Below are 25345 nucleotides of genomic sequence, written 5' to 3' on the forward strand. Positions count from 1 at the left end.
CCTCCTAAAACCAGCTTGCCCTCTAGCTCTTTTACCATGGTTTTCAAGCCAAAGGATAATCTTCCTTTCCAAAATGAGCCCGTAAAGCTTGGCTAAGATGTGGCTAATCATAATGGGCATGTTGTTAGAGGGAACATTTTTGTCCCCACTTTTAAAGATAGGGACAATAAAGCTTTGCATCTAGTGCTTAAGGGAGTCATGCTTTACTACCATATTAAAAAGCTTTTGGAGATGAGGGATGATGATAGACCTTCCCATTTTAAAGATTTCAGCTTATTAATCCCAACCTCTCATCCTCTAAAAAAAATATCCTCAATAAAAATATTTAAGATGATACACATGATAATATTGTTACGATATTATAAACCAATACCATATCATATGCCAAAAAACTATATATTAAAAAAAAAACTACCTTAAATATTTAATATAAATTTAAACTTTTAATATTGTCAAAGATGTACAATACTAATAAATTAAAATTATGAAAACTTATTCCAACATAAACTCATGTAATTTATTTCACCATGAAATGGACATTTACTTCACCATGGACATTTACCTACGATGGTAAGCATATCTTTATGTATAATATTATAATCCTAGCGCAACAGTATTTATTTGTCATTACTATGTTAAAAGGTTGTTATTTGTCCAGATATGCGGCATAACATTATTTCTCCACGATTAAATCATATATATCCCCTAATGCCCGAAGGCTATTTCGATTGTTGATTCCCAGAATATTAGGGAATCAGACGGACATGCGCCCATGTCCTTTTGATTCCCAAATATTTGAGGAATCAACAATTGACATTGCCCGAACTAATGAACACACGAGGCTCGCTAAAACATTATGTTATAGTGTAATTTACTCCATAGTTACCAAGTTCAAATTCAAATTCGATTTGATATGGATCTAAAATTTAATATCGAAAATTTCAGAAATATACATACTACTATTATTAAAAATGTTTTTTCTTAAATTTTGAATAATCTAAATTAACAATTTTGACATTCAAAATCTCAAATACTCCTTGTTTTCAATCATACTATAAAAGATGGAAATAAAATTAAATATTGAAATTAGTAAAAAAATCTCTTTCAATAGAATTGAATGAGATGCACTGAGGAGAACACACTCCATTTAAAAAGAATACATGTCTCATATCTTTAAAATGGTTAGTTGATGAATCAAAAAAATAATAGCCTTGTTTCTAATAATACATTTTTAAATAATTTCTTAATTACTAACTAAATAAAGTATAGATAAAGAGTAATCTAATTAATAATATCAGCGTCAAGTTCATTCTTTGAATTAAAAAAGCGTCTTTAGAATCATAATCCAAAGTTATATAATAATTTATTAAAATAGAAACGAACCGAGTCAAGAATGTAGTTAGGGCCTGGCAATAGTGCATCCACGCACTTTCTGCCACTCAGGATCTCAAGAACCATGATACCATAACTATAAACATCTGCCTTTTCCGTCAATTCCCCATGAACGGCATACTCAGGTGCAGTGTAGCCTCTGTCACATAACAAATTTGTGGAGACAATAAATTAATGCTAGGATTCTATACTTGGAGAATATCCTAAGTGAATTGCACAACTCACAATGTTCCTCCCACTGTTGTAGAGACATAGGTTTCACCTTCAGGGAACAATCTAGCCATTCCGAAATCTGCTATTTTCGGATGAAATCTGTCATCTAAAAGTATATTTCCACATTTGATATCTCTATGTATAATGCGCATGTTCGAATCTCTATGTATATTTCCACATTTGATATCTCTATGTATAATTCTCGTGCAGATACGATAGGCCTCGAGCTGTGCCCACTTTAATGTCTAAACGGTTTTCCCAGATTAAACCATTTCCTATCTCTCCTGCGTGTCTCCAACAATAGCATTCGGAACCCTCAATACAAGTAATAAAAGGGTAAACATGATTTCTGAAATTAAAAACTCGGATGTTGAAATCAACAGCTTTGATGGGAGTAACGTAGCCAAGAAATGCTTCAATACAATACAATACTGGCATACACTATTCTAGAAATTTAAAACTTGAAACCTGAAATCCACAGAAAAAATGAGCGCTACATACCAAACAAGTGCTTGTGCAGACCGTTATTTGACATAGATTAGTAAACGAACGAGATTTCGGTGACGGACGCTGGTTAGAAGCTTCACTTCTGTCTGAAACTCTTCCTCGCCTTGAGTCTTGTGCCTTCCATTCAGTTTCTTAACAGCAACATCCCTCCCATCCGGAAGTATTCCCTGCTCACCAAACTTAATAAAATTAAGCTGCCAACAACGCATAATTCAGGACAGACTCATCAAATCCGTGTTTGAAAGTATACCTTATAAACTTCACCAAATCGAGGCGCCGAACTGCGAAGCTCCTGAAGCAACAGGCCATTGTTTTCATTGACTGCAAATGAAAATTTGAGGACGGTATTTGCTTTTTCAATTTGTCCAATTATTTTTTATTACATATAAATTTCTTACAAATCTATAAATTTTGTACTACTTTGAATGATGGATAGATGTGTATAAATTAACGCTGTAAGGGGATCGCTGAGCTATACAAATTATTTTATCAAAAACAAGAAAAACAAATAATGAGTTTATTAATGTAAAATAAAGTAAAAGGTGTCGCATAATGAGTTTTATAAAGTAAAATAAAATGAAAGGTGTCCTTTCACGTGAGAAAGCACTTATTTTATTGAAGTGTAAAACAAGTAACATCATTAAGAAAAAATAATTTGAAGATTTTACATGGTTTTCGTGAGTATGTAGAAATTATGTAATTAGAAGAAATTCATGGTGTAAAAAAGGTAGAGATTTATGATGTAATTGATATTGTTTCTTTAGAATATGTGGAAACTAATTATCTAATTATTTAAATAGAAGAAAATATTCTACGTTCAAAATGATGTTTTTGGAAATTTTATGGTCTAGGTTCAAAATGATGTTTTTTTGGAAATTTTATGGTTTAATTAGAAGTTATTTCATGGTTTAGATGATGCTTCTCATGGATAGGTGGAAACTCATGGTACAATTATTTAAAAAAGAACTTATATGGCCTAAAATGTTGGTTCTCATGAATAAGTAGAGAATGTTGGTTCTTATGGAATAAAATGTTGTTTCTCATGAAAATAGAGAACCAATAACATATTTATTTATTACTTTATGGAAAAAAATCACCCATCTATATATACTTTCTAAAATAAATAAATAAAAACCAAGTATTGAGCTACACATAACATTATGCAGACATGTAATAACCATACCATACGCTCTCGAAAATACTATAGAGAGCGACCTTTAGTATAGGGTTTAAAGTAAAAGAGAAGAAAATGCCCAAGAAGAAAATTTCAAATTAACTAACTTGTTCCAAAATGGCATCATAAAATTTATTATCTTCATCATTGTTGGAGTAAGAAGCACATATGTTCATTCCCTCTTTCGCTCTTCCATAATGTTGATCTTGAATTTTTTTCGACCAGAATCAAAACCGCGACCTCACATCATCTATAGTTTTGAACTCTTTTTCCAAAGGCAAATTCTCATCATTGTCTTCATTGAATTCTTCATAGTGAAACTTGAGATATAGACTTGTGAGCTCAATGGTCACATTGTATCATGCATTATCTTTGGACTTGAATTCCATCTTGAGAACTTTCTTTCTCACCGCCATTGTGCAACTTCTATCAAGAACTGACTTTAAGCTTATATTTGTTAGACTCTTCATATTTTAGATTCTTTTTTCTACCCTACTCAGATGACTTCCGCAACCTTTAACTTAGATGTTGAACTTATCAAATTTTGGGTATCTATATTATAAAGCTAATCTAAGTAGTTATTTAACCCAATAAAATTTGAAAAGGTTTAAAGCAAAATCCACCCAATCAGCAATTTAAAACCCTATGGTCTTTGAGATCTTTTCAAAATAAGTTTCAGAAGGTAAAATAACTAAAAGCATTTAAGCAACATACATTGACAAGCTAAGAAGAAGCACACTTAAATCATATCTAGTCAAGAATTTTAGAACACTTGACTTACTCAAATAAGAATAATTTAATAGTTGAGCATCAAATTTCTTCACATGGTGGTAGTGATGTAGAGGAGGAAACAACCCATAATTAGAAGCTAGGATGTTTGATGCTCATGATTCATGACTGGTTTTTGTGTGATGGAACAATTCGTAATACACGATCAAAACCTTAGTAACGCCCATGAACTACTTACCTCACATTCCAAACCCCTGGCTGCGAACAAAGGTTAAATTACCAACCAAACTTCATGTAATAGATATTGTTATTTGGAGGGTCTAGTCTTTGACAACCATATGTAAACTAGTGGTCGGTCTTAATACCTCACCCACTCATGGGCCTTAGATCTAGTGGCAAATCACTATCGGGGCTTCCAATTGAGCAACCTTGTAGCTCGATACCTTGACTCTGAATAAACCCAAAAGAAAACAACCTTTAAATGTTATGTGATGACGATGTTATAGTGTGGGGTGAGGGAAATTGATCAACAATGGAGGATACAACCTACGAAATAGAGACTAGTGGTCGAAGGCCCATTAGGTGATCACCAACTCCAACCCCAGTCGACTCCCCATGAACGTGATGGAATGAGATTGGTTGGTGAGTGTGGACACAATAGTGTATCAAGAACGAGACTAGCCCTCGATGAACCCCTCCTAAGCACCTGATGAAGCGTGATTGGCCGAAGTTTCGATGAGAAAGATTTGGACTCCACAAATCGATAACTAGAACCTGGGCCGAACACTCCTCTTGTAAACTATGCCACCATTCACAACCTCATACACATCTCAAATATTCTTACTATGAATTATAATGGCTAATTTCAATCAATGAACATCAAATTTATGTTTTAAATTTTTTTAACCAGTCACTTTCGGTGTTTCAATTTTTTCTTGCACTGTCAAATACATTTAAAATGATAAAAACCATTCCATGGAAATTCAAATTCTAGGCCTGGTCTAATTAGCTCTTCTTCTTTTTCTTTTAAAAATTTCTTTTTTAAATTAAATTTTAATCTAAAATTACTTATTTTTTCTTTAAATTAAATTTTAATCCAAAATATTTTTATATGTGTAGATTGTTGTCTAACTGGTTGTTCTTCCTTTTCTTTTTTCTTCTTCTTATTTTAATTAAATTTTGAACTAGATAATATTTTTTAAACATTTAAGAATTTTTTTTATCATCATATTTAATTAATTTAATATAGTTTTTGATAACATTTCTTTATAAAAAATATATCATCAAATTCTCCCTTCAAGTAACCTTTTTGTGTATGATTTTCAAAGCTTTGGATGTTCCAATCCCACTACACACAAATAGTTTCGAACACTTGTTTCCTGTTGATTTTTTAGGAGCATAACAATATAGCATGATAGCACGATCTCTACCTTTCACTTGGTCATTTTTACAAATTTGTGCTGGTAAATATGGTTGAAATTGTAGTGTTTTATTGTTAAAATTCATAATTCCATCTCCAAATTTGTCCCCATAAATACGGGTAAAAATTATGGCATCCATTTTAATTAACTTGCTCATGTAAATAATTATGAATTCTAATTATGAAAATTAATTAGAATGAACTAGCTAAGAGAAAAGGTCAAAAATTCAGATGCTTGAGGAAGGGAATTGCTTGGGAATTGGGAATGGGAAGTTGAGTGATTAATGGCCATCGTATCCTTGATTTTTTTATTAATTAGGCCTAACTGAGTCTTTAATTGCTACGTGGTAGAAAGGAGCTAAAGCATAGGGCTCCTCAGGTGGAGGATAAATCCTTTACTCCCTTGCCACACCTTGTAGATGGCATGAGGAAGCTCAACATGCAAGTCGAGTTTAAAGGAGAATTGTGGGGAAAGTAGTAAGGCAAAGAAGAATGATGAGATATGAAGAAAGGAAGAGACATTATGACTCAACATTAGAAAAGAGAGGGCATTCGAGGAGCAAGGATGAGACTAGGCATTATACTATTGGATCGACAAGAACCATAGTTGAAAAGAATTTAGATAACAACATTGGATCACAACACACTAGAAAAACATAGATGAGAAGGAAGAGGAGAACATTGGCAAGGTCTAGGTCATGGAAGAAGGAAACATACATGGTGAAAAATAGTTTAGGTGAAGGAAAAAGGACCTCTAGATTCTTGGTTTGGATCGAGGACATGTTTGTTACCTTTGGATTCCAGATTTGTGTTGGCTATAATGAGCTCTAGATTCCTCGTAGGTTGGACTTAGTGGGCTCTAGGTTCCTTTAAGGGTGGAGATAATGCACATTGGATTCTTGGTTTAGGTTAGAGTCACTGTGCTCTGGATTCCTAGCTAGGATGGAGTCATTATGCTCTAGATTCACATAATTGGGGTGGATACACTATAAGCATTATTGGTTGGTTTTGGAGGGCGGAGGTGGTATAACCTCTACATTTATGGTATCCCACAATGGAGATGGTGTAGCCTCTGGATTCCTTGTATTTTAGGGTAGAGATGGCATGATCTCTAGAATCCCCATTCTAAATAGTTATTGTGGTTTAATTCCTTTGAGCATTCCTCCTCAAGCTCTAAATTTGTTTCAGGGGTGGTTGACTGCAAGAAAGATTGTAGTTTAGTCATCCTAAGGTTGGGTGGAGAGTTTAAGTCCTAATATTAATTGCATAAGCTCAAGAAGGATAACCCATATCCGAATAAGGGTTGAGGGCATCCACCTTTATATATATATATATATATATATATATAAGCATAGGATGGGTTTTCCATGTATTGCAAGCATTCCTCATTCGGATATATACATACATAAGTGGGTTGAAAACCACATAAACCTTTTAAGTGTAAGGGCTTATCAAAGGGGTTGCTTTTGCTATATGAAAAATAGAATCTTTGTCTTGCCCTATTTTAGATTCCTTGTAAAGAGGCTAGGGTAAGGGAGAAGCATGGCATGAGAAACATTGGCATGTCATCATGGCAAGAGATTTTTCATGATGATGAGATGGCGTCATCTCGGGGTCTTAGGTTCTCTGACCTCGAGGAAATTGTTGTGTGCACATAAGAGAAGGGACAAGAATGATGGGGTTGGGAAATGGAGACAGTCCTAGAAATTGACAACAAAAGTGTACACCTCAGGACCTCGAGGTCTGGGATTTCAATAACCCTTATTGTGGCAATGTGCATGAGAAGAGAGAGTCTGAGGTTGGCTGTTGAAATTTAGGCTGCCTAGAAGGTATTTATGAGTGGATAAAATCCACTATAAGTGATCTTGTTGGCGAGATACACAATGTTTGGGGTTTTTAACCCAAAGGTGTTGGATTAGGACCCAAGAAAAATAATATTCTATTCTAATATGTTATTGAGTGGTAAATAGGGGTTTTTTGAAGGGTAAAGGAGACCCCAAAGACACTCAAATAAGAGATATAATTAAGGTGTCAAATGAGTGGCCAAGACACAAGTGCAAGGATGCATTTGTGAGCAAGAGATATACCCTAAGTAGAGCTCGAGCCTAGAAGAGGAGGACAAGTAAAAGAGGAGGCTAAGATAGTGTTCTATGCTAAAAATGACCACAACAAGGATGAGTTTTTGTTTGAAGGAAAAATTAAGTGTTCTAGTCAAAGTGTCTTTCTATTGAAAAAGGCTAAGTTTTCTATCCTAGAAAAGGTCAAGATTTTTATATGAGTGTGGGGCTGGTTTTGTGATTGTTGGAGAAGTTTGATCCCTAGAAGAGGGCTACATTATAACTAGCACTAAGTTGAAGTTGAAAGAAACCCTAGTCTAAGGGGCAATAAGGAGAGGCCATATGAGGTATTTTCAGGTGGACACAGGAAAAATAGATAGGGTTGAGGTCCTATTAACCTTAGAGAACAATATTTGTAAGGTAAATAGGTCTATTATATGTGATCGTAGAATAAATAGAGGTTTAGTTATAGTTCGACGGCTGGAAGGACTCCATGAAGGTGAGTTGAGGGTAGATCGGGTCTGAAGGAGGATGACTGAGGGTTTGTTAACTTGGTTAGGACTATTTGAAGTCATGGTAGGCCTGATTAAGGTTTGAACGAAGGTGTTACAACAGACCGAGGGCAAAAAGAGAGTCAGAATAACCTACTAAGGAAAAGATGGGAATTTGAAAGTAGGAAAATACCTATGAGAGCATAGCTAAGGGATAGAAAGTGCCCATACTAGCTAGAAAAAGGAAAAGAATATTCTACCTAGTGCTACCTGGTGGGAAACTAAGATAGGATGAAGGGCTTGGCTTAAAGGAATAAGCCAATAGTGAAAAATAAAACTTTAGTAACAAAGGACAGAGACTACAATAAGGACAGTAATAATGTTGAGGTCAGTGAGCTAAAGGAATCAACCCAGGTAAGTAGGTATCTAGTTGCTTGTATTTTGTATTTTTATTTGGGAAGATGACGACCTGATGGACTAGGCCTTTACCCTATGGTTTTAGTTAAAGGACAAACTATGTACTATAACATTGTATCACAGTTTAAGGCAGGTTGCTCTTATTTGTTTCATTGCTTCTTTGACGAAATGTGAGCACTCATCTAGAGTTAAATAATTCTGACGCACTGCAACACTAGTGACATTGTTTTCAAGTGAAGTGGCATAGCCATCCAAGGAAACTTTTAAGAGGGATTCTAAAACACTATCCCAAATTTGACAAAAAAATGTAGCATTAACATCAGAATAAATTTCATTTCCATCAATCAGATCATGTTGCTCATATTGGGGATTGTTATTTGTTATAGCTATTGAAATCATCACAACTATTGAAGTAGCTAGAAATGAAAAATTTATTACTTTTCACATGCCTTGAGAAAATTAACATTGCATGGATTGAAAATAATTAACGACATATATATTAAATTTTTAATAATCATTTCATCATTAGTTGATTATGGATATTGTGTGAGCATTGCTCACAATATGTACACCCTATTTGACTTTGTTAGTCAGACACATAATATTTCTCCTCTATCAAGGAAAAAAATATCCCATTGCATAGCCTTTTAAAAGAAACGTAGAACATTGAATCATGTTTCCTAGAAAGTTATTGAGTAAACTTCACCATTCACTTTGTCATGAGATCAAAATAAGGGGACTAGTACTATGGCATGTTTTGGTGGTTTAGTGGAACTAGTCCTTACACAACAATACACATCTCTCCCCTACATGATGGATGTTCAAAATAGAAATATGGAAAGGAATTTGACTTAATTTTTTTCATTGACCATGAAACAAAGATAAAGTACAAAACTGTCTAAGAAGTGACTAGCAAGAAATAAAATCCTACTGATTGTGATGTTCGATGTTTGATAGTTGATGTATTTTTATACATGTAGTCTAACTAACATACTTTCCTACCGATTTTGATGTTCAATGTCTGGTAGCTATGATATCTTCATACACATAGAATGTAGTCTAACTGACTCTTCTTCTTTTTCTTTTAAACTTTTTTAAAATTAAATTATAATCTGAAATTACATTTATTTTAGTTAAATTTTAATTTAGATAATAATTTTCAAACATTTAGTAGAATGCTTTTTATCATCTTACTTAGTTAATTTTATCCAAAATTTAATAAAATTTCTTTATCAAAAATTATATCATCAAATTCTCACTTCAATTAACTTCTCTATGTATGGTATTCAAAGCTTTGGAAGTGCCAATCCCACCATGCATGCATATTTTAGAACAATTGTTTCCAGTTTATTTTTTATGAACAATACAATACAACATGATAATACTCTCTCTACCTCTTACTCTACCATTTTTAAAATTTTATCCTAGTAAATATGGTTGGAAGTGTAATGTTTTATTATCAAAAATTATAATTTCATCTCTAAATTTGTCCCTCTAGATAAGGGTGAAAATGTAATGGTTTGTGGTTGAGAATCGTAATCCCATCTCTTTATTTTTGTTTAGTGTTTTCTTTGTTGATGATTTTTTTAAAAATGAAATGGAGAAGAGAGACTTTTTGAAAGGTATAAAATTAGCATACTTTTCAAATAGAAAAAAAATAAGGTGGTTACAATGTTTAAAGAATGTAAATGTAAATAAGGCAGTTTGTAATGAACATTAATTTTCAAAGTGTCTTCAATTTGATGTAAATGCATATATGATAGAGAGATGTGAGTTGATGGTTTTGAGATAGGTCAACACCAATTAGTGTTTTTTAATTGAGTTTTCAAGAATAATAAAATGGTGAGATTTCATTAGGTACCCTAAAAGATCATCTCGGATAGGAATGATAAGTCCAACTCTAAGTTTTACAAGGCCATGTTTGTTGGCTTTTGAATAGACTTAGCCTTCAACACATCATACCATCCTCAAATAGATGGGAAAATTGAAAGTGTTAATAGCATGCTAGAAGACATGCTAAGGATGTATTTCATGCATTAGGCAATAAGGTGGGAAGAGTATCTACCTTTGATAGAGATTTCCTACAACAATGGGTACCAACAATAATTAACGATGAGTCCATTTGAGGCTATTTATTGCAGAAAATGCAATACATCTATCAATTGGAATGATCCAGTGAAAAAGGTGCATATTGGGCTAGATATGCTAAAAGAAATGGAACAAGAAATCATTGTTATTAGCTAGAATTTGAAAAAATCCCAAGACAAGAAAAAGAGCGATGAATAGTAGAAAAGAATACACATATTTCCAAGTGGGAGAATATGTTTACATCCGCATTAAACCAACGAAATTTTCTTTAAATATTGGGTCCTATGTTAAGCTAGCACCAAAATATTGTGGACCATTTCAGATTATTGAAAGAGTGGGGCCAGTGGCCTATAGATTGGCCTTACCATTCATAGTGAAGGAACATTATGTCTTCAACATTTATTTTCTTAAAGGTTATGTAGATGATACTAATCATGTGGTTGATTAGTATGTGATAGCAATGGAATTTGAGAGAGAATTCTAGTCAGATCCACGATGAATTATGGGTTAGGGGTAGATTGCACTATGGAATAGAGTAATCAAGGAGGTCAAGTTGTAGTGGAGACACTTTAGACTAGATGAAGCCATTTGGGAGATGGCTGAGAAAATGAGGGTATCATAACCATTTTTTTGGGTAGGAAAATGCAAATAATAAATATAAATGTAAAAATAGTTCGGTATATAAAGATCTTGTAAATTTTGTGGCAATGAGGCTTCAGATCACATACATGCTCATTACCTTTCCTTCCGAATTTCCTCCATCACGTTTCCTAACCTAATTATAAATTCTTGTCTCTCCATATGTTAAATGGCCTTATTGGGTGGGTTGATCAAGATATTTATTGACATAACTTATAGATTATGGGCTCTTATCGGGGATTGCTCTCTTAGGTTCTTCCTGCCAGAGAGGAGGCCTTATATATTATCTTAGTATATATGGTCTTATTATGAGAACTAACCACTCTCCATCACTATGGTTTTCAAGCCTAAGACAAGCAGGAGATTGAGTGATAACACTTACCTAGATTTATTGAATTAATATCCTGAAGGATCTTTCTTATTTATAGATGCCTATTTTCCCTAAATTTCTTATTTACCAAAGTTTTATCATTCTTATCCAATTTGTATCATTAACTGTTGTAAGAATTATTTACAAGCTCATATATGGATATTAAGTAGATATAGAACACTGAGGATAGTGTTCCTCTACAGGGGTGGGGTGTATGATAGCCCTTTTTTGCTTTTCCTCTTGTAAATATTTCTACGAATTGTAATTCATGTAAGTAATGTGGAAATGTAACACATTGAATGGTTGAGGAAAGTGGACACATATTTAGAGGACTGAGGAGGACGAGTTTCTTGTAAGCCTAAGACACTATAATTACTTCACCACCTATCTCCTTAATGGATTTATGGTTGTGATGGTGCAAGCATTGAATTTAGGGAATGTGCTCCCTTAGTGAATGATGAACCATGTGGTCTGTTTTCTCATAGGCACATTCAACACATAGGGAAAACCATGGGAAGTAATCCCCAATGCGAGATGAGGTGTGGAAAAAGGAAAAGATTCAAAAAGAGGCAAGGATATGGATTGCATACTATGTGAAGTAGGAGTGAGATCTTGTTGAGAAAAAGGGTGTAAAATAAAAGAAAAAAGAGTAGAAAATGGGTAGTGGATGTGAATCTTCCACAGAGAGATAACCTGTTATAGCCTATGTTTTGTTTTGGGATAGCATTCACTATGTTTTATAAGGCTCATGTGTGTTCTTGTGACTCAGTTAGCGAGGGAGAGTTCAACGGAGTTGAACACTCAATGCTAGTCTTGTGGTTGATAAACCATTGGGGTGTTAGTTGCATCCAATAAGTCATTTGACATACTAAGAAACTTAGGTACTGGATGAGAAGACTGATAAATCACTAAGTGTTAGCCTTGGGGGTGATAAGAATTTGTGTTAGCTCAATCAAATCATAAACTAACTAAATAAGTAGACTCATGACTCCTGTAGTGTTAGCTTAGAGAATTTAACTAAGAACCCACCTAGATAGCATGCAATTATCTTAGAATTGAGTTATAACTCACCAAACCTTGTATGAACCCTCATGGATGATTTTTTATTGAATGGAGAGTCACTATTGTGTTACTATTGGGGGAAGTTGATAAACCACCTGAAAAATGGACTCTTCTATTACCATTTGTTGGCTAGTTATCAGTGAGGATAATCTTGAGGAATTACCTCCTTAGGCTCTAAATTTTCCTCGGGGGTGGTAAGCTACAAGAAATATTGTAGTGTAGCTAGCCTACAATTGGGTGGAGAGTTGAAGTCCTTCTCTCAATTTCAAGTCATTAAGCTATACAGATAAGTGTATCTACCTATTCTTGTATTTCAATATTAATATTGAATGATATTGTTATGGGTTATAACAATGAATGTGTCAGTATTTCTTATGAAGGAATGATGTTGTTCCTAGCTTCCTTTAATGAGATGCATGTGCGATTGTTCTCATGATTTGAGAGGGATTTCCAAATCCCTGTGATTTCTAACGCTTTACTAAGTGCAAGATTGATTACATGACATGTATGGATAATTATTGTGTCCTGCTGACTATCAATGTCTCCTATTTCTATTGTTTTTTATGTCATGAGTATTATAGATAACTATTATTTATGGACTAGTGAGATTCCTTTGTTTATGATGTGTGTGGCATGTTATATCAGTGGACCTAATAGTGGTTGTTGAATCCATTATGTGATTAATGGAATGTTGTGTATCTAAATTCCTAGTTAAGTCCTAGATATGGTTATATGAGTTCTACGATTGTTATGACGAACAAATGACTGTTAAGAACAAGAGAGATCTCCCTAGATTCAAAGTAAAATCTAGAAACAAATAGACAAGTACTTTCTACCTTTCCTTAATCTATAAGTAAAATATGATGTATGAAATATGCAAGAGACTCTTACTTTTGTACGAAATTCTTGTGGAATTTGTTATGGTGGAAAAATCGGTCTTGTGGACAACAACGATCTCCCTAGATTCAAAGACAAATCTAGAAACAAATAGACAAGTAACTTCTACCTTTACTTAATCTATAAATGAAATATGATGTATGAAATATGCAAGAGCCTCTTTCCTTTCATGAAATGCTTATGGATGTCCTTTCGATGCTTTTAAAAGCCTTTCCTGAATATTTCAAGAGAATATTTACATAAACATAAATGAACAAGGAATAAAAGCACAACATAGATTAAGAGTGAAACACAAAGTGAATGGAACTTGCAACATAGCATAGATCACCATGTTAATCTAGTAATCAGTGATAAACTATACAAAAGATAAAGGAGCTTTGCAAATAACTTCATAACAAGTGAAAATAGGAGAGAAACAATTGATTGTATTAATATTGAATAAGAAGTAGAAATAGAACCTTAGAATTGATGAGGTAAGCCTCCTCCCAATGGCCTCCAATACTCCCTTTATGTGAAAAGCTTCCATCCCTAATCCGACTGCATAAATTTCCATTCCAAATTCCTCCCTTACAATTTGGTCTATGTTGAATTTATAGGCCAGGAGGAGGAGGTTTGAAATCCTCTTTCAAAGGATGATATCCATAAAGAGAGGGATTAGGGTTCCATACAGAGAGGGAGCTTTCTCCATGAAAAAGGGATGAGGCCCAAGTATGTAGGGGCTTGATGCCTTCAGTTGGGAAATATTCCTCCAACAAAGCTTCCAGAAATCACCTTTTATTTTTACCTTCATTAAGAGATTTGCACAGCTTTTAGTGGAAGACAAAGTGCAAGATTTCACAAGCCACAATGGTCAATATTGCGCTTGCATAGGAAATGGATAGGAAACTGTGGGAATGCCTAGAAATAGATTTTTGAGCAATGTAATCCATGATTCTTGGTGCCTTTAGGATTATTTTTCTTTCAAAATTGTAGGGGAATTCTTGGAACACTTCATCGAATAGCAAGAGGTCTGGATTGGCAGTTATTTTCCTAATGGTGGCATAATGATGTGTAACAGATTTCCCCCTAAAGTGTAAAGTCAAAAAATATTTTTGAGGACTAAAGTGCTTTATCATGCCAAAGTTTGGAATAGAGACTATGTTTAGAGACCTAAAACAAACAATAGAGGGTTAGAATACAATATCTTCATATAATAATCACTGAGGTAGGTATTCCCATACTTAGAGTAAAAATATATCAAAGAATCAGTATGGAAATACACTAAGATCCATGTCAGCAGTAGACATAGTATGGATGCAACCATTAAATATGGATCTATCTTTACAATCATGAATATCTTGAAACTCCATGCAACCTGGATGGATGAAACAAGATCTTGGTCTTCATCTCTATCGATCCATAGTAAAATATAACCATGCAAGTGAATGTATCAAAGTCAAACATGGGAGAAACCACTTGATTACCAGTCAATGATGTGAACCATTAACAATTGTGAGAGAAACCACCAATAATGGAAAGGGTTCTCAAGGTACCCTAGTACAATCTATGAAGTGTAATTAAATGTCTTAAAGTCGAACACTCATAGAATCATTTGATTGAATGTCAATGATTAGAACATGTCGTCAAAGGTGAGAAACTTGTCATTGAGGCATGTAGGTTTCAAGGTACTAAAAGAGATTTCTAGATCAACTTCCTAGATGATGAGCTGAAGTCAATAAGAAGTGACTCGTCATAGGAGTGCCTGTGACATGAAACTCATGTCAAGTTTTGAAGAATAAATTTGGAGTGATTTAGGACTAACTCAGGGATGGATGAGGTGATTGAGGGCTATGAATTGTAAGGTAATTTTGATTGAGGTTCAAATTATCTTGAACATATTGGCGAAATGAAATTTTGACTTGGCAACATTTGACTAAAAAATAATACCAAAAATTAGTTTGAAGACTTTCAATAAGGTATGATTCACTGAGAGACAAATGGATTTCCCAACCCAAACAGAAAAGTGATGTAGTGTCATGTTCAAGGGTGACATAATGCCTTTTTACAATACAAGAGCAAATGTTTCTTTCCAACTTTTTCCCACCATTACTAGAAAGTACCTTTTTATTTTTATGGAAGATTGAGGATGATAACTTGGGCTTGTCCTGTAAGCTCATCCTTTGGAATATTTTTAATGAACTTGAGGAAGGCGTGGTTTGGTCTCATCATGATTGATGAGTCTACACCGTTTACATTTTACGACTGCACTGAAGGGTTAACTCAATGTTGTTTTCATATTTAAAGAGTTTGAAAAAGACACAAAAAGTAAAAATCATATAGTTCTTTTAATGTAAAATTTTAACCAGCCCAAAGAAAGTAAAACTCGATGTTTCTCATATTTAGGGAGTTAGGAGAAAAACATATGTAAACTCTAAAATTTCCTTTTTCATGAATTTATTCTCTCATGCCCATAGTAGGGGTTAAACTATGTGGGAGAGAACTCTTTTTAACATGATTAGTCAAAGTATAATTTTTTCCTAAATAGATGCCTATGCACAGTCCTCTTGAAAAATACAAAGGCTAAAGAAGAGAAAGGCTTCTTTTGTAGAGAGGTGAAGCATGCAACTCCACTAGGGTATTGACCAGGCTCGTTGGTAGTGGAGCAATGTGTGTGTTCCTGCGTGACTCTGTCAGGGTACTGTCTAGGCCTACTAGTAGTGGAGCAATACTAGAGAGGAAAACCTATACTATGAAAATATTCAACTCGCGAGCTAAACTACCCTGCATGAATTCGAAACACTGGGATCAAGCTAAACTTTTGATTGTGTTTGACAGATTTGTCAAAATGTGAACCACATATGTCTATTGGGTAAATGGGGAAGCCAAAGTAACCCACACAACGATTCAATACTCCTCAAAAGACCAAGGCCCTTTGTTGTCAATGAACCAAAACAAAGAAGTTGGAATTATACTAGTGTGTCGCCAAGTGTTGTAGCGGCTGCAACCACCCTCCAAAATTTTGGCCTGCACCCAATTTCAGAGCCTCCCTTGAGAGTTTCACTTGATGACTACACAAACTTGGGTTCACTCCATGAGCTCGCATGAGTCTTTGCATTTGCCTTGCTTGTTCATTTCACCAAGTCTTGCATGTTGATTTCAAAGTCATGCTTGCGACCATGTGTTGATTATGTTGAAAGTCTTCACTTTGTGTGTATCTATTGTGATTGATATGAAAACATCTATCGCACTCACCGTTATGATGAATTTTGCATCTACATATAAATACTAATTCCCTAGGTAGGTAGCTATACCTAGAACAACAGATTTAAAGTGCTTATCCTTTTTCTATAGATGATAAATAAGACAAATTGAATCATAGGAACTACTTGTTCTTTTGCTTTCCTTTTGTCTCCTTTGTATGACTCTCGTCGCTCCTTCTTGAACTGAACTCGCTCAACAAGTACCTGTAAGCATAAATAGAAGAAAAAGAACCAATCAAAGCAAGAGATCTATCGATTATAAGTAAATGGAATCAGATGCATTCACACATATAAAAATCATATATCAAGATAAGCATATGGAAAAAGGTGTAAACAACTTTATTAAGTAGAATGAAGAATTCAACCATGAAGTTCGATCCATTGTCACTCTTCCAGCTTGGGTTCCAACCAACATCACATCAATAGCACAACACTCCAACAATATAAAAACACTTTCTTATACTCTAAGTTATCACACCAACAGTATCTCCTTACAAATTCTCAAAGTCCAGCCCATGATCACTTAGATGAGTGCTTGATTTATAGGAAAATGGAGAAGGTTTGGTCATAAATGAGGGTATTGAATGGCCTTCCAAACTTGGATTTAGTTTCCATGGAGGAAGGGATGAGAGGATAGGAGGTTACTTAACTCATTACCTATCCAATTTCGAGCTCATAGGAGATGATAAGTGTGGGAATCTTCTTGATGGCTCTAGAAGATAAGAATATTCCCAGAACCCTATGTGAATTTCACTAAATCTCGCTCAGTGCAGGTCAAAGTGGGCCTAGGTGCTCTGCAAAGCACCTTGACATGGGCCTACCTGCACTGAAGCGCACTTAACCCTATCCAAGGTTTTACTAGTCCCTAAAGGAGGCATTTCTAGAGGGATTCAGGCGAAGAAACTCTTAGGGAAGGAAGCATTCAAAATGGTGACTTGTCTAGGGCATGTAGCAACTAAACTAGGGTTTGATGAGCCCTAATCGTACTTATCTAAATGATGGGAGTGATGTGCCCAAATGGATCTGTAATAGATGCCCCATAATGCATGAACTCTAAAATAATGATGTCGAGTGATATGCTTTACGATGTGATGAGGAGGTTCCGAAGTGGTTGGTGACCTGCATCGATTACAATACATAATATCATGATATTTTGATTTTTTCTCACGAATCGCTGAGGGAAGGCATTGATGTAGAGCAAACCCTACAATACCCAAATTCTCAGTCTACCATGCATATAAAAATGAAATTCAAAATTCATCTCAGCTCATTAGCCATTCCCAATCATACAAGCGGAAGCTTAAAAATTTATCTTCAAAGATGATTATCACTTTATGATTATGAACCCATTCTCATGTTTAAACTATAAAATTAATACCACTGTTCGGACTCAAGATTGCAAATATATGTGCGCCTTTACCTTTTTAAACCTGCCAAACTGTGTGAAGACCCACACATTCTATGATGACATCGGTTCATACTTATGCAAGAAACCGCCTTTGTTTGATGCACATTCCATCTGTGATGTGTTTGTATGGAATCATGATTCCATTCCGGCGATTCCACTGTTTTCTACACAGCTTCTTACCCGCTCAACGATTTACAATTCTGAGCAATCAAACTTCCAAATCAATTTCTCCATTCTACGTCATTCACCGACTGGCACTTTCAACATCGAATCAAGTTCACCAACATTAACATTGCACTGCCCAACACATATCCAAACTTCACTTTCCTATATCTGATCAATGCACTATCAGACAATTTAAACTTACTTTCTCTGTGCCTTCATGAGACCATACAGCTCCATTTCTGTGGTCATATAAGAATGTTAGCACTACAATATTTCACTCACCAAATTTGTCAATTTCATTAATGGCTTGTTCCTCCATTTTGCTCTTTGGTGCTACACCACATGAATTCAATTATATATTTGCCTAGCTAATATTAAGTTTCCAATGCCCACAAAACTCACCTTCGTTCTTGGATTAATTATACAAGTACCTATTCCATTCAATGCCTCAGGAGACCAGCCACGGCTTTTATATATGTTGATCGATACAAGGACGGCTTGCCTCGCGTTCTCCAATGACAGACTTTCTTGTCATTCCGCTTTTCAAACATTTAGACGTTCTCACTGTGGAGTCAACCTCATCTCTACAGCTGATTCAGTTTGCTCAGCACTCTTTTCCGCATTCTGTTCAATCGACTGCTCTCCGGCATTTCACAAATCGACTTTTAAGCCTTCACTCTGCACCTCCAGCATTTATCGGTTACTGTTCCATAGATAGAAAACAAATTCTACGCCCTTTCTGCATTCCATCTTGTTCAACGTTATAATTCGACTTGAAAACCTTCTCACATTTCTACAATTGAATCATCGACCTGCCATTCATGATTGATACTTCGAATTGCCATTTAAACTTATGGCAATCGCTGTGGGTATTACATTTCAATTATGCGCTGTCTGCAAATCTTCAGAAAGTCGACATTATTTAAACAATATCGATTTTCCCTACAGATTTTTGTCTACTACAATTAATAACATCGATTCGTTCAACTTATGTGCAGAGTCACATCTCAAAGATTATTAAAATCAACGTATTCATACAAATCGAATTCAGTTCTGCACAGGATTGTGTCTTGTGGCTTCAAGCGCTAAATCAATAGCGATTACTGCAATCGATTATACTCAATAGAACTGGTTAACAATAAACTACGGCCTCAAATGTATTAGAATACCACCATTCACACAGAGATTTAACACCATTTACATTCAATGATTATGGATTGCAGTTTTCACACAAATTGTTGTGGATTTAAGCATATCGAATCAGTGCTTCATATATTGAACACATAACTTCAATAATGGCATAAACTTCAGAACTTCAAACGTTGTATTAATATATACACTACTTACATAAAATCTCCTTCCTTGGATTGATTTCCAATCAGTGGCCCTTTACAATTGCCCGAAGGCTTCCAAGTAGAACCCCTGCTCTCTACTCACACTCTCACTCTCTCTTCAACTATTCCAGTGTGTTCTCCTCACAAAAACCACTCATATATATATATATATATATATATATATATATATATATATATATATATATATATATATATATATATATATATATATATATATATATATATATATATATATATATATATATATATAGATATATATATATATATAGATATACATAAATAATGAATTTAATTCACTCCAAAAATCTCTCCACCTAATCCTCAACTAAATCTACATTTTAGGTGTGGACTCAACAAAGTCAGGTACATAGAATACCTACTCCCTAATTTTGCTACCTAATTCTATTTTCTCTCATATCCTTTTAATTAATAAAAGAATATTTACAAAATCCTCAATTTGATAATTTATCTCCTTTTTTATTCAATTAAAATGTCACACCCCCCTTTATTACATATTGAAAAAATGAAAATTGGCCTTGATGCTTCTGCATCAGACTCCCAAGGTGGAAATTAATCATGATCGCTTGATCATGTGTTCAGATCTGTCTTTGCCTGGATCCCATATCTTGTGCTGTAACTTTCCACTTGTCGCTGCTTCTGTCTGTTGTTCTTCTCCAGGTTTCCACATTTTATGCTGCATTGCCCCACTGGCTATTCTTTCACAATCTTTTACTGTCTTTCTCTTCCTTAAATTCTTCTGCTTTCTTGCTGTTGTTTGCTACCTATGAGACACCTTCATCATCAGTCTTCTAATGCTTTCAATCTCTATGTCAAGCCTACTGCTGCTTCTTTCACTTCCTGTTGCTGCCGCTAATGTTGTCTCAGCTGTCATCCCCCCGATTGTTGATAACATTGGTTTTACTACTGCAGGTATCACCCCACATGTTGCTTCAGCTGCCACCATAGATGTTGCTGTCTACCAAACTTCCTGTCCCTCTGCAACATTCTTTGGCTCATCACTTGCAAATTTGTCTTCACAAAATAAATTATCATTTAATTCTCTTCCTACAGTAACATATCCATTTATCTCTATTTGTATACTAGTAAGCAAAATCAATTTTAACAAACTAGTATCTGCTCTTTTCACAACTTCAAGCAAATTTACTTCAGTGCCTGCAACTTCTTTCTCTGGTTCAAATGTCTCCAGCAAACATTTCAGTCGTTTCTCCTCAAACATTTCATCAACATGCTGCAAATTAGTTCCATCATAACCTTCGTCTTCTCCTTCGACAATCTTCAGTAATTGTCCATTATCATCTTGATTGATTCTGGAAATCAAATCAAGTTCTTCAAACACTGTAGCCTCATCCTCTATCATTGTAGCAGTTCCAAAATTCTATCCACCAGTATTCTCTTGGCTATTCAGACAAGCCAACTCTTTCTTGTCACCCATGGTAACAAGCCTCTGCATATGAGACATAATTGTCTCATCTTCTTTCTGCAACAGTTCTTCTTCTTCCAAGACAATTCCAAGTGATGAACTGTCCTCTGTATCACCTGTAAACACAATCAAATTGTCAGCTTCAAAATCACAAGACCCAATGGTCTCACTTGTTGATTCAGTCATCAAGTTTTCTCTCTGCAACTCCAAGTCTTCTTCAGGACTCAGAAAATCTTTACTGGCTTTCTCCTCAGCTTTCTCTGGCAACACTTCAGTATGTTGTTCTGAGTTCCTTTCCAACTCCTCTGTTAGCACATCAGTATGCTGATTTTCATCCTCCATGAGACTGTCAGCTAGTCTCTCCTTCTTACCATCCTCTGCTCTAGGACTATCATTCATGAAAACTTTCCTGCCTTGTTTCCTCGGCAAATTATCCTGTACATAGGTCCTTTGTCTCTCCAATTCTCTTCTCTAAAGATCTAGTTTCCTATACAATTCAACAATTTCATTAGGAGTAGAACTTGGAAACTTCACACAATTTTCTATACCTTCACCGACTTTTGACTCATCATCAGATGGTCCTTCTCTCTCTGCACCAATATTCTGATTAGACTCCTTTGTCTCCATTTCCTCCTGAGATCTTGCTATCTCACCATTGATCTGAACAGACTTCATTTTCAACTCTCCTTGAACAAACTCTAAAGCTTGCTCATCTCCTTGTGCTATACCTGCAAACATACACAACTTATTAGTTTTAAAACCGCAAGACTTTTCAGTCTCGACTGTTTCCTCCAGCACTTCCCTTTGAATAGATTTGCGTGTGGAATCTTCAAATTCCATCTCTAGCTCAAGAACTCTAAGTTCCTCCTTCAATAAGGCAATCTCACTTTGCCTCAACTTCATCTGCAATGGTTGCCAAATCACTTTCTTTCCCTTCAGTGGAAAGATCCATCCTCCTTTCTGATTTTCCTGCTCTTGCAGCCATTCCTCTAGTACCTGCAATTGTACCTTCATTACTGCAATTTCTCTTTCTCTAACTTTATCAGTCATCTTACCTCTGTGGCATTCCTCTAAACCTCTTCTCTGATCCTCCATGATCATCTTCTCCATGAGTTTCTCACTCACCATGAGTTGCACTAGCCTCTGCAACAGCAAGCTCTCCTGCTGCCACTTACCTCACCAATCCACTTCACTGGATCTGGTCTTTTGGTAAGTACTGGTTCACTGCCTCTGGAACCTCTTGAGCACTCTCCTCTGCTCTCTCTAGGCTATCTCTTCAACTCACTTCCTCTTCAGGACACTGCAATTGTCCTCCTTATCCAGCCTTTAGCTGAATGTCAGGTTCACTGCCACCATTTTGTCTGCAACCACACCTTAATCACAAATTTCAAATTAGAAAAATCATCTCACCTTTAAGATCCTGCATGATCTTGTCCTCCATTCATTTCTGCAATCCTGTTCACTGCAATTGTGTAGCTTGCATATCAGATTTAGAACACATTCAAATAAAACATACTTCAGTTCTCAACAGAACCTTCCTGCACTTATTCAGAAAAACAAACATCTTCAATTTCAACAGAGCCTTCCTGCTCTGATACCAAAATGATGCAGAGCAAACCCTGCAATACCCAGAATCTCAGTCTACCATGCATATAAAAATGCAATTCCAAATTCATATCAGCTCATTAGCCATTCCCAATCATACAAGTAGAAGCTTAAAAATTTATCTTCAAAGATGATTATCACTTTATGGTTATGAACCCATTCTCATGTTTAAACTAGCAAATTAATACCACTGTTCGGACTCAGGATTGCAAATATATGTGCGCCTTTACCTTTTTAAACCTACCAAACTGTGTGAAGACCCACACGTTCTATGATGACATCGGTTCATACTTATGCAAGAACCCGCCTTTGTTTGATGCGCATTCCATCTGTGATGTGTTTGTATGGAATCATGATTCCATTCCGGCGATTCCACTATTTGCTACACAGCTTCTTACCCGCTCAACGATTTACAATTCTGAGCAATCAAACTTCCAAATTGATTTCTCCATTTTGCGTCATTCACTGACTGGCGCTTTCAACATCGAATCAAGTTCACCAACATTAACATTGCACTGCCCAACGCATATCCAAACTTCACTTTCCTATATCTGATCAACGCACTATCAGACAATTTAAACTTACTTTCTCTGCGCCTTCATGAGACCATACAGCTCCATTTCTGCGGTCATATAAGAACGTTAGCACTACAATATTTCACTCACCAAATCTGTCAATTTCATTAATGGCTTGTTCCTCCGTTTTGCTCTTTAGCGCTACACCACATTAATTCAATTATATATTTTCCTAGCTAATATTAAGTTTCCAATGCCCACAAAACCCACCTTCATTCTTGGATTAATTATACAAGTACCTATTCCATTCAATGACTCACGAGACCAGCCACGACTTTTATATATGTTGATCGATACAAGGATGGCTTGCCTCGCATTCTCCAATGACAGACTTTCTTGTCATTCCGCTTTTCAAACATTTAGATGTTCTCACTCTGGAGTCAACCTCATCTCTACAGCTGATTCAGTTTTCTTAGCACACTTTTCCACATTCTGTTCAATCGACTGCTCTTCGGCATTTCACAAATCGACTTTTGAACCTTCACTTTGCACCTTCGGCATTTATTGGTTACTGTTCCATAGACAGAAAACAAATTCTACGCCCTTTCTGCATTCCATCTTGTTCAACGCTGTAATTCGACTTGAAAACCTTCTCACATTTCTACAATTGAATCATCGACCTGCCATTCATGATTGATGCTTCGAATTTCCATTTAAACTTATGGCAATCGCTGTGGGTATTACATTTCAATTGTGCGCTGTCTGCAAATCTTCAAAAAGTCGAAATTATTTAAACAATATTGATTTTCCCTACAGATTTTTGTCTACTACAATTAATAACATCGATTCTTTCAACTTATGTGCAGAGTCACATCACAAAGATTATTAAAATCAACGTATTCATACAAATCGAATTCAGTTCTGCACAGGATTGTGTCTTGTGGCTTCAAGTGCTAAATCAATAGCAATTACTGCAATCAATTATACTCAATAGAACTGGTTAAGAATAAACTACGGCCTCAAATGTATTAGAATACCACCATTCACACAGAGATTTAACACCATTTACATTCAATGATTATGGATTGCAGTTTTCACACAAATCGTTGTGGATTCAAGCATATCGAATCAGTGCTTCATATATTGAACACATAACTTCAATAATGGCATAAACTTCAGAACTTCAAACGCTGTATTAATACATACACTACTTACATAAAATCTCCTTCCTTGGTCCAATTTCCAATCGGTGGCCCTTTACAATTGCCTGAAGGCTTCCAAGTAGAACCCCTGCGCTCTACTCACACTCTCACTCTCTCTTCAACTATTCCAGTGTGTTCTCCTCACAAAAACCACTCATATATATGAATTTAATTCACTCCAAAAATCTCTCCACCTAATCCTCAACTAAATCTACATTTTAGGTGTGGACTCAACAAAGTCCCGTACATAGAATACCTACACCCTAATTTTGCTACCTAATTCTATTTTCTCTCATATCCTTTTAATTAATAAAAGAATATTTACAAAATCCTCACTTTTATAATTTATCTCCTATTTTATTCAATTAAAATGTCACACCCCCCTTTATTACATATTGAAAAAATGAAAGTTGGCCTTGATGCTCCTGCATCAGGCATACCCATTCTCAACATATAAACTTTCATTACAAGTACATAGACAGTCATCTACATATATAGACCCGTGATAGGATGATCATCAATGTAAAGACATTGTACGGATGATTTGGTACATTTACTGAAATTGCAACCCAGATGGATGAAACTAGATCCGAGGTCTTCTATCTTGTTCAATTATTCACTCAAGTATGAGTCTAACCATGCGAATATGTGATCTGAAGGCAAACATGGGAAGACACCATCTGATTACCAGCCAATGATGTAAGCCATTAACAGATGTGAGAGAAATCACTGATAATGATAATGATCCTCAAGGTATTGCAGTACATTCTACATGATGTGAATGGATGTTTTGACGTCGAACACCATACAAAGTATTTTGGTCAAAGGCCACTGACGTCAACCTATCGCTGGCAGTGAGAAACCTACATTGATGAATGCAAGCTTCAAGTTACTGGAAGGGTGTTTCTAAGTCAACTTCTTGGATAATGTGTTGATGTCGATAAGAAGTGACACATCAC

At 35.4% G+C, this 25345-nt stretch overlaps 1 protein-coding gene across 1 annotated transcript in view; it reads right to left on the reverse strand.

Annotated features, from left to right (window-relative positions):
- LOC149183052 (proline-rich receptor-like protein kinase PERK10) overlaps positions 1-20587 on the reverse strand; it is a 28703-nt gene extending 8116 nt beyond the window's left edge. Inside the window, exons 1-5 of the mRNA XM_089414801.1 lie at positions 20464-20587; positions 2363-2433; positions 2175-2279; positions 1618-1832; positions 1384-1531 (exon numbers count right to left, since the gene is read on the reverse strand). Coding sequence (XP_089270927.1) covers positions 1384-1531; positions 1618-1832; positions 2175-2279; positions 2363-2433; positions 20464-20587 — 663 coding nt within the window. The remainder of the gene's footprint in view (positions 1-1383; positions 1532-1617; positions 1833-2174; positions 2280-2362; positions 2434-20463) is intronic.
- Between the last annotated feature and the right edge of the window lie 4758 nt (positions 20588-25345).

The sequence above is a fragment of the Pinus tabuliformis genome, chromosome 3_2 (genome assembly GCF_031772625.1).
Source record: "Pinus tabuliformis cultivar Carrire ecotype Pingquan chromosome 3_2, CPIR1, whole genome shotgun sequence".
Lineage (NCBI taxonomy): Eukaryota > Viridiplantae > Streptophyta > Pinopsida > Pinales > Pinaceae > Pinus > Pinus tabuliformis.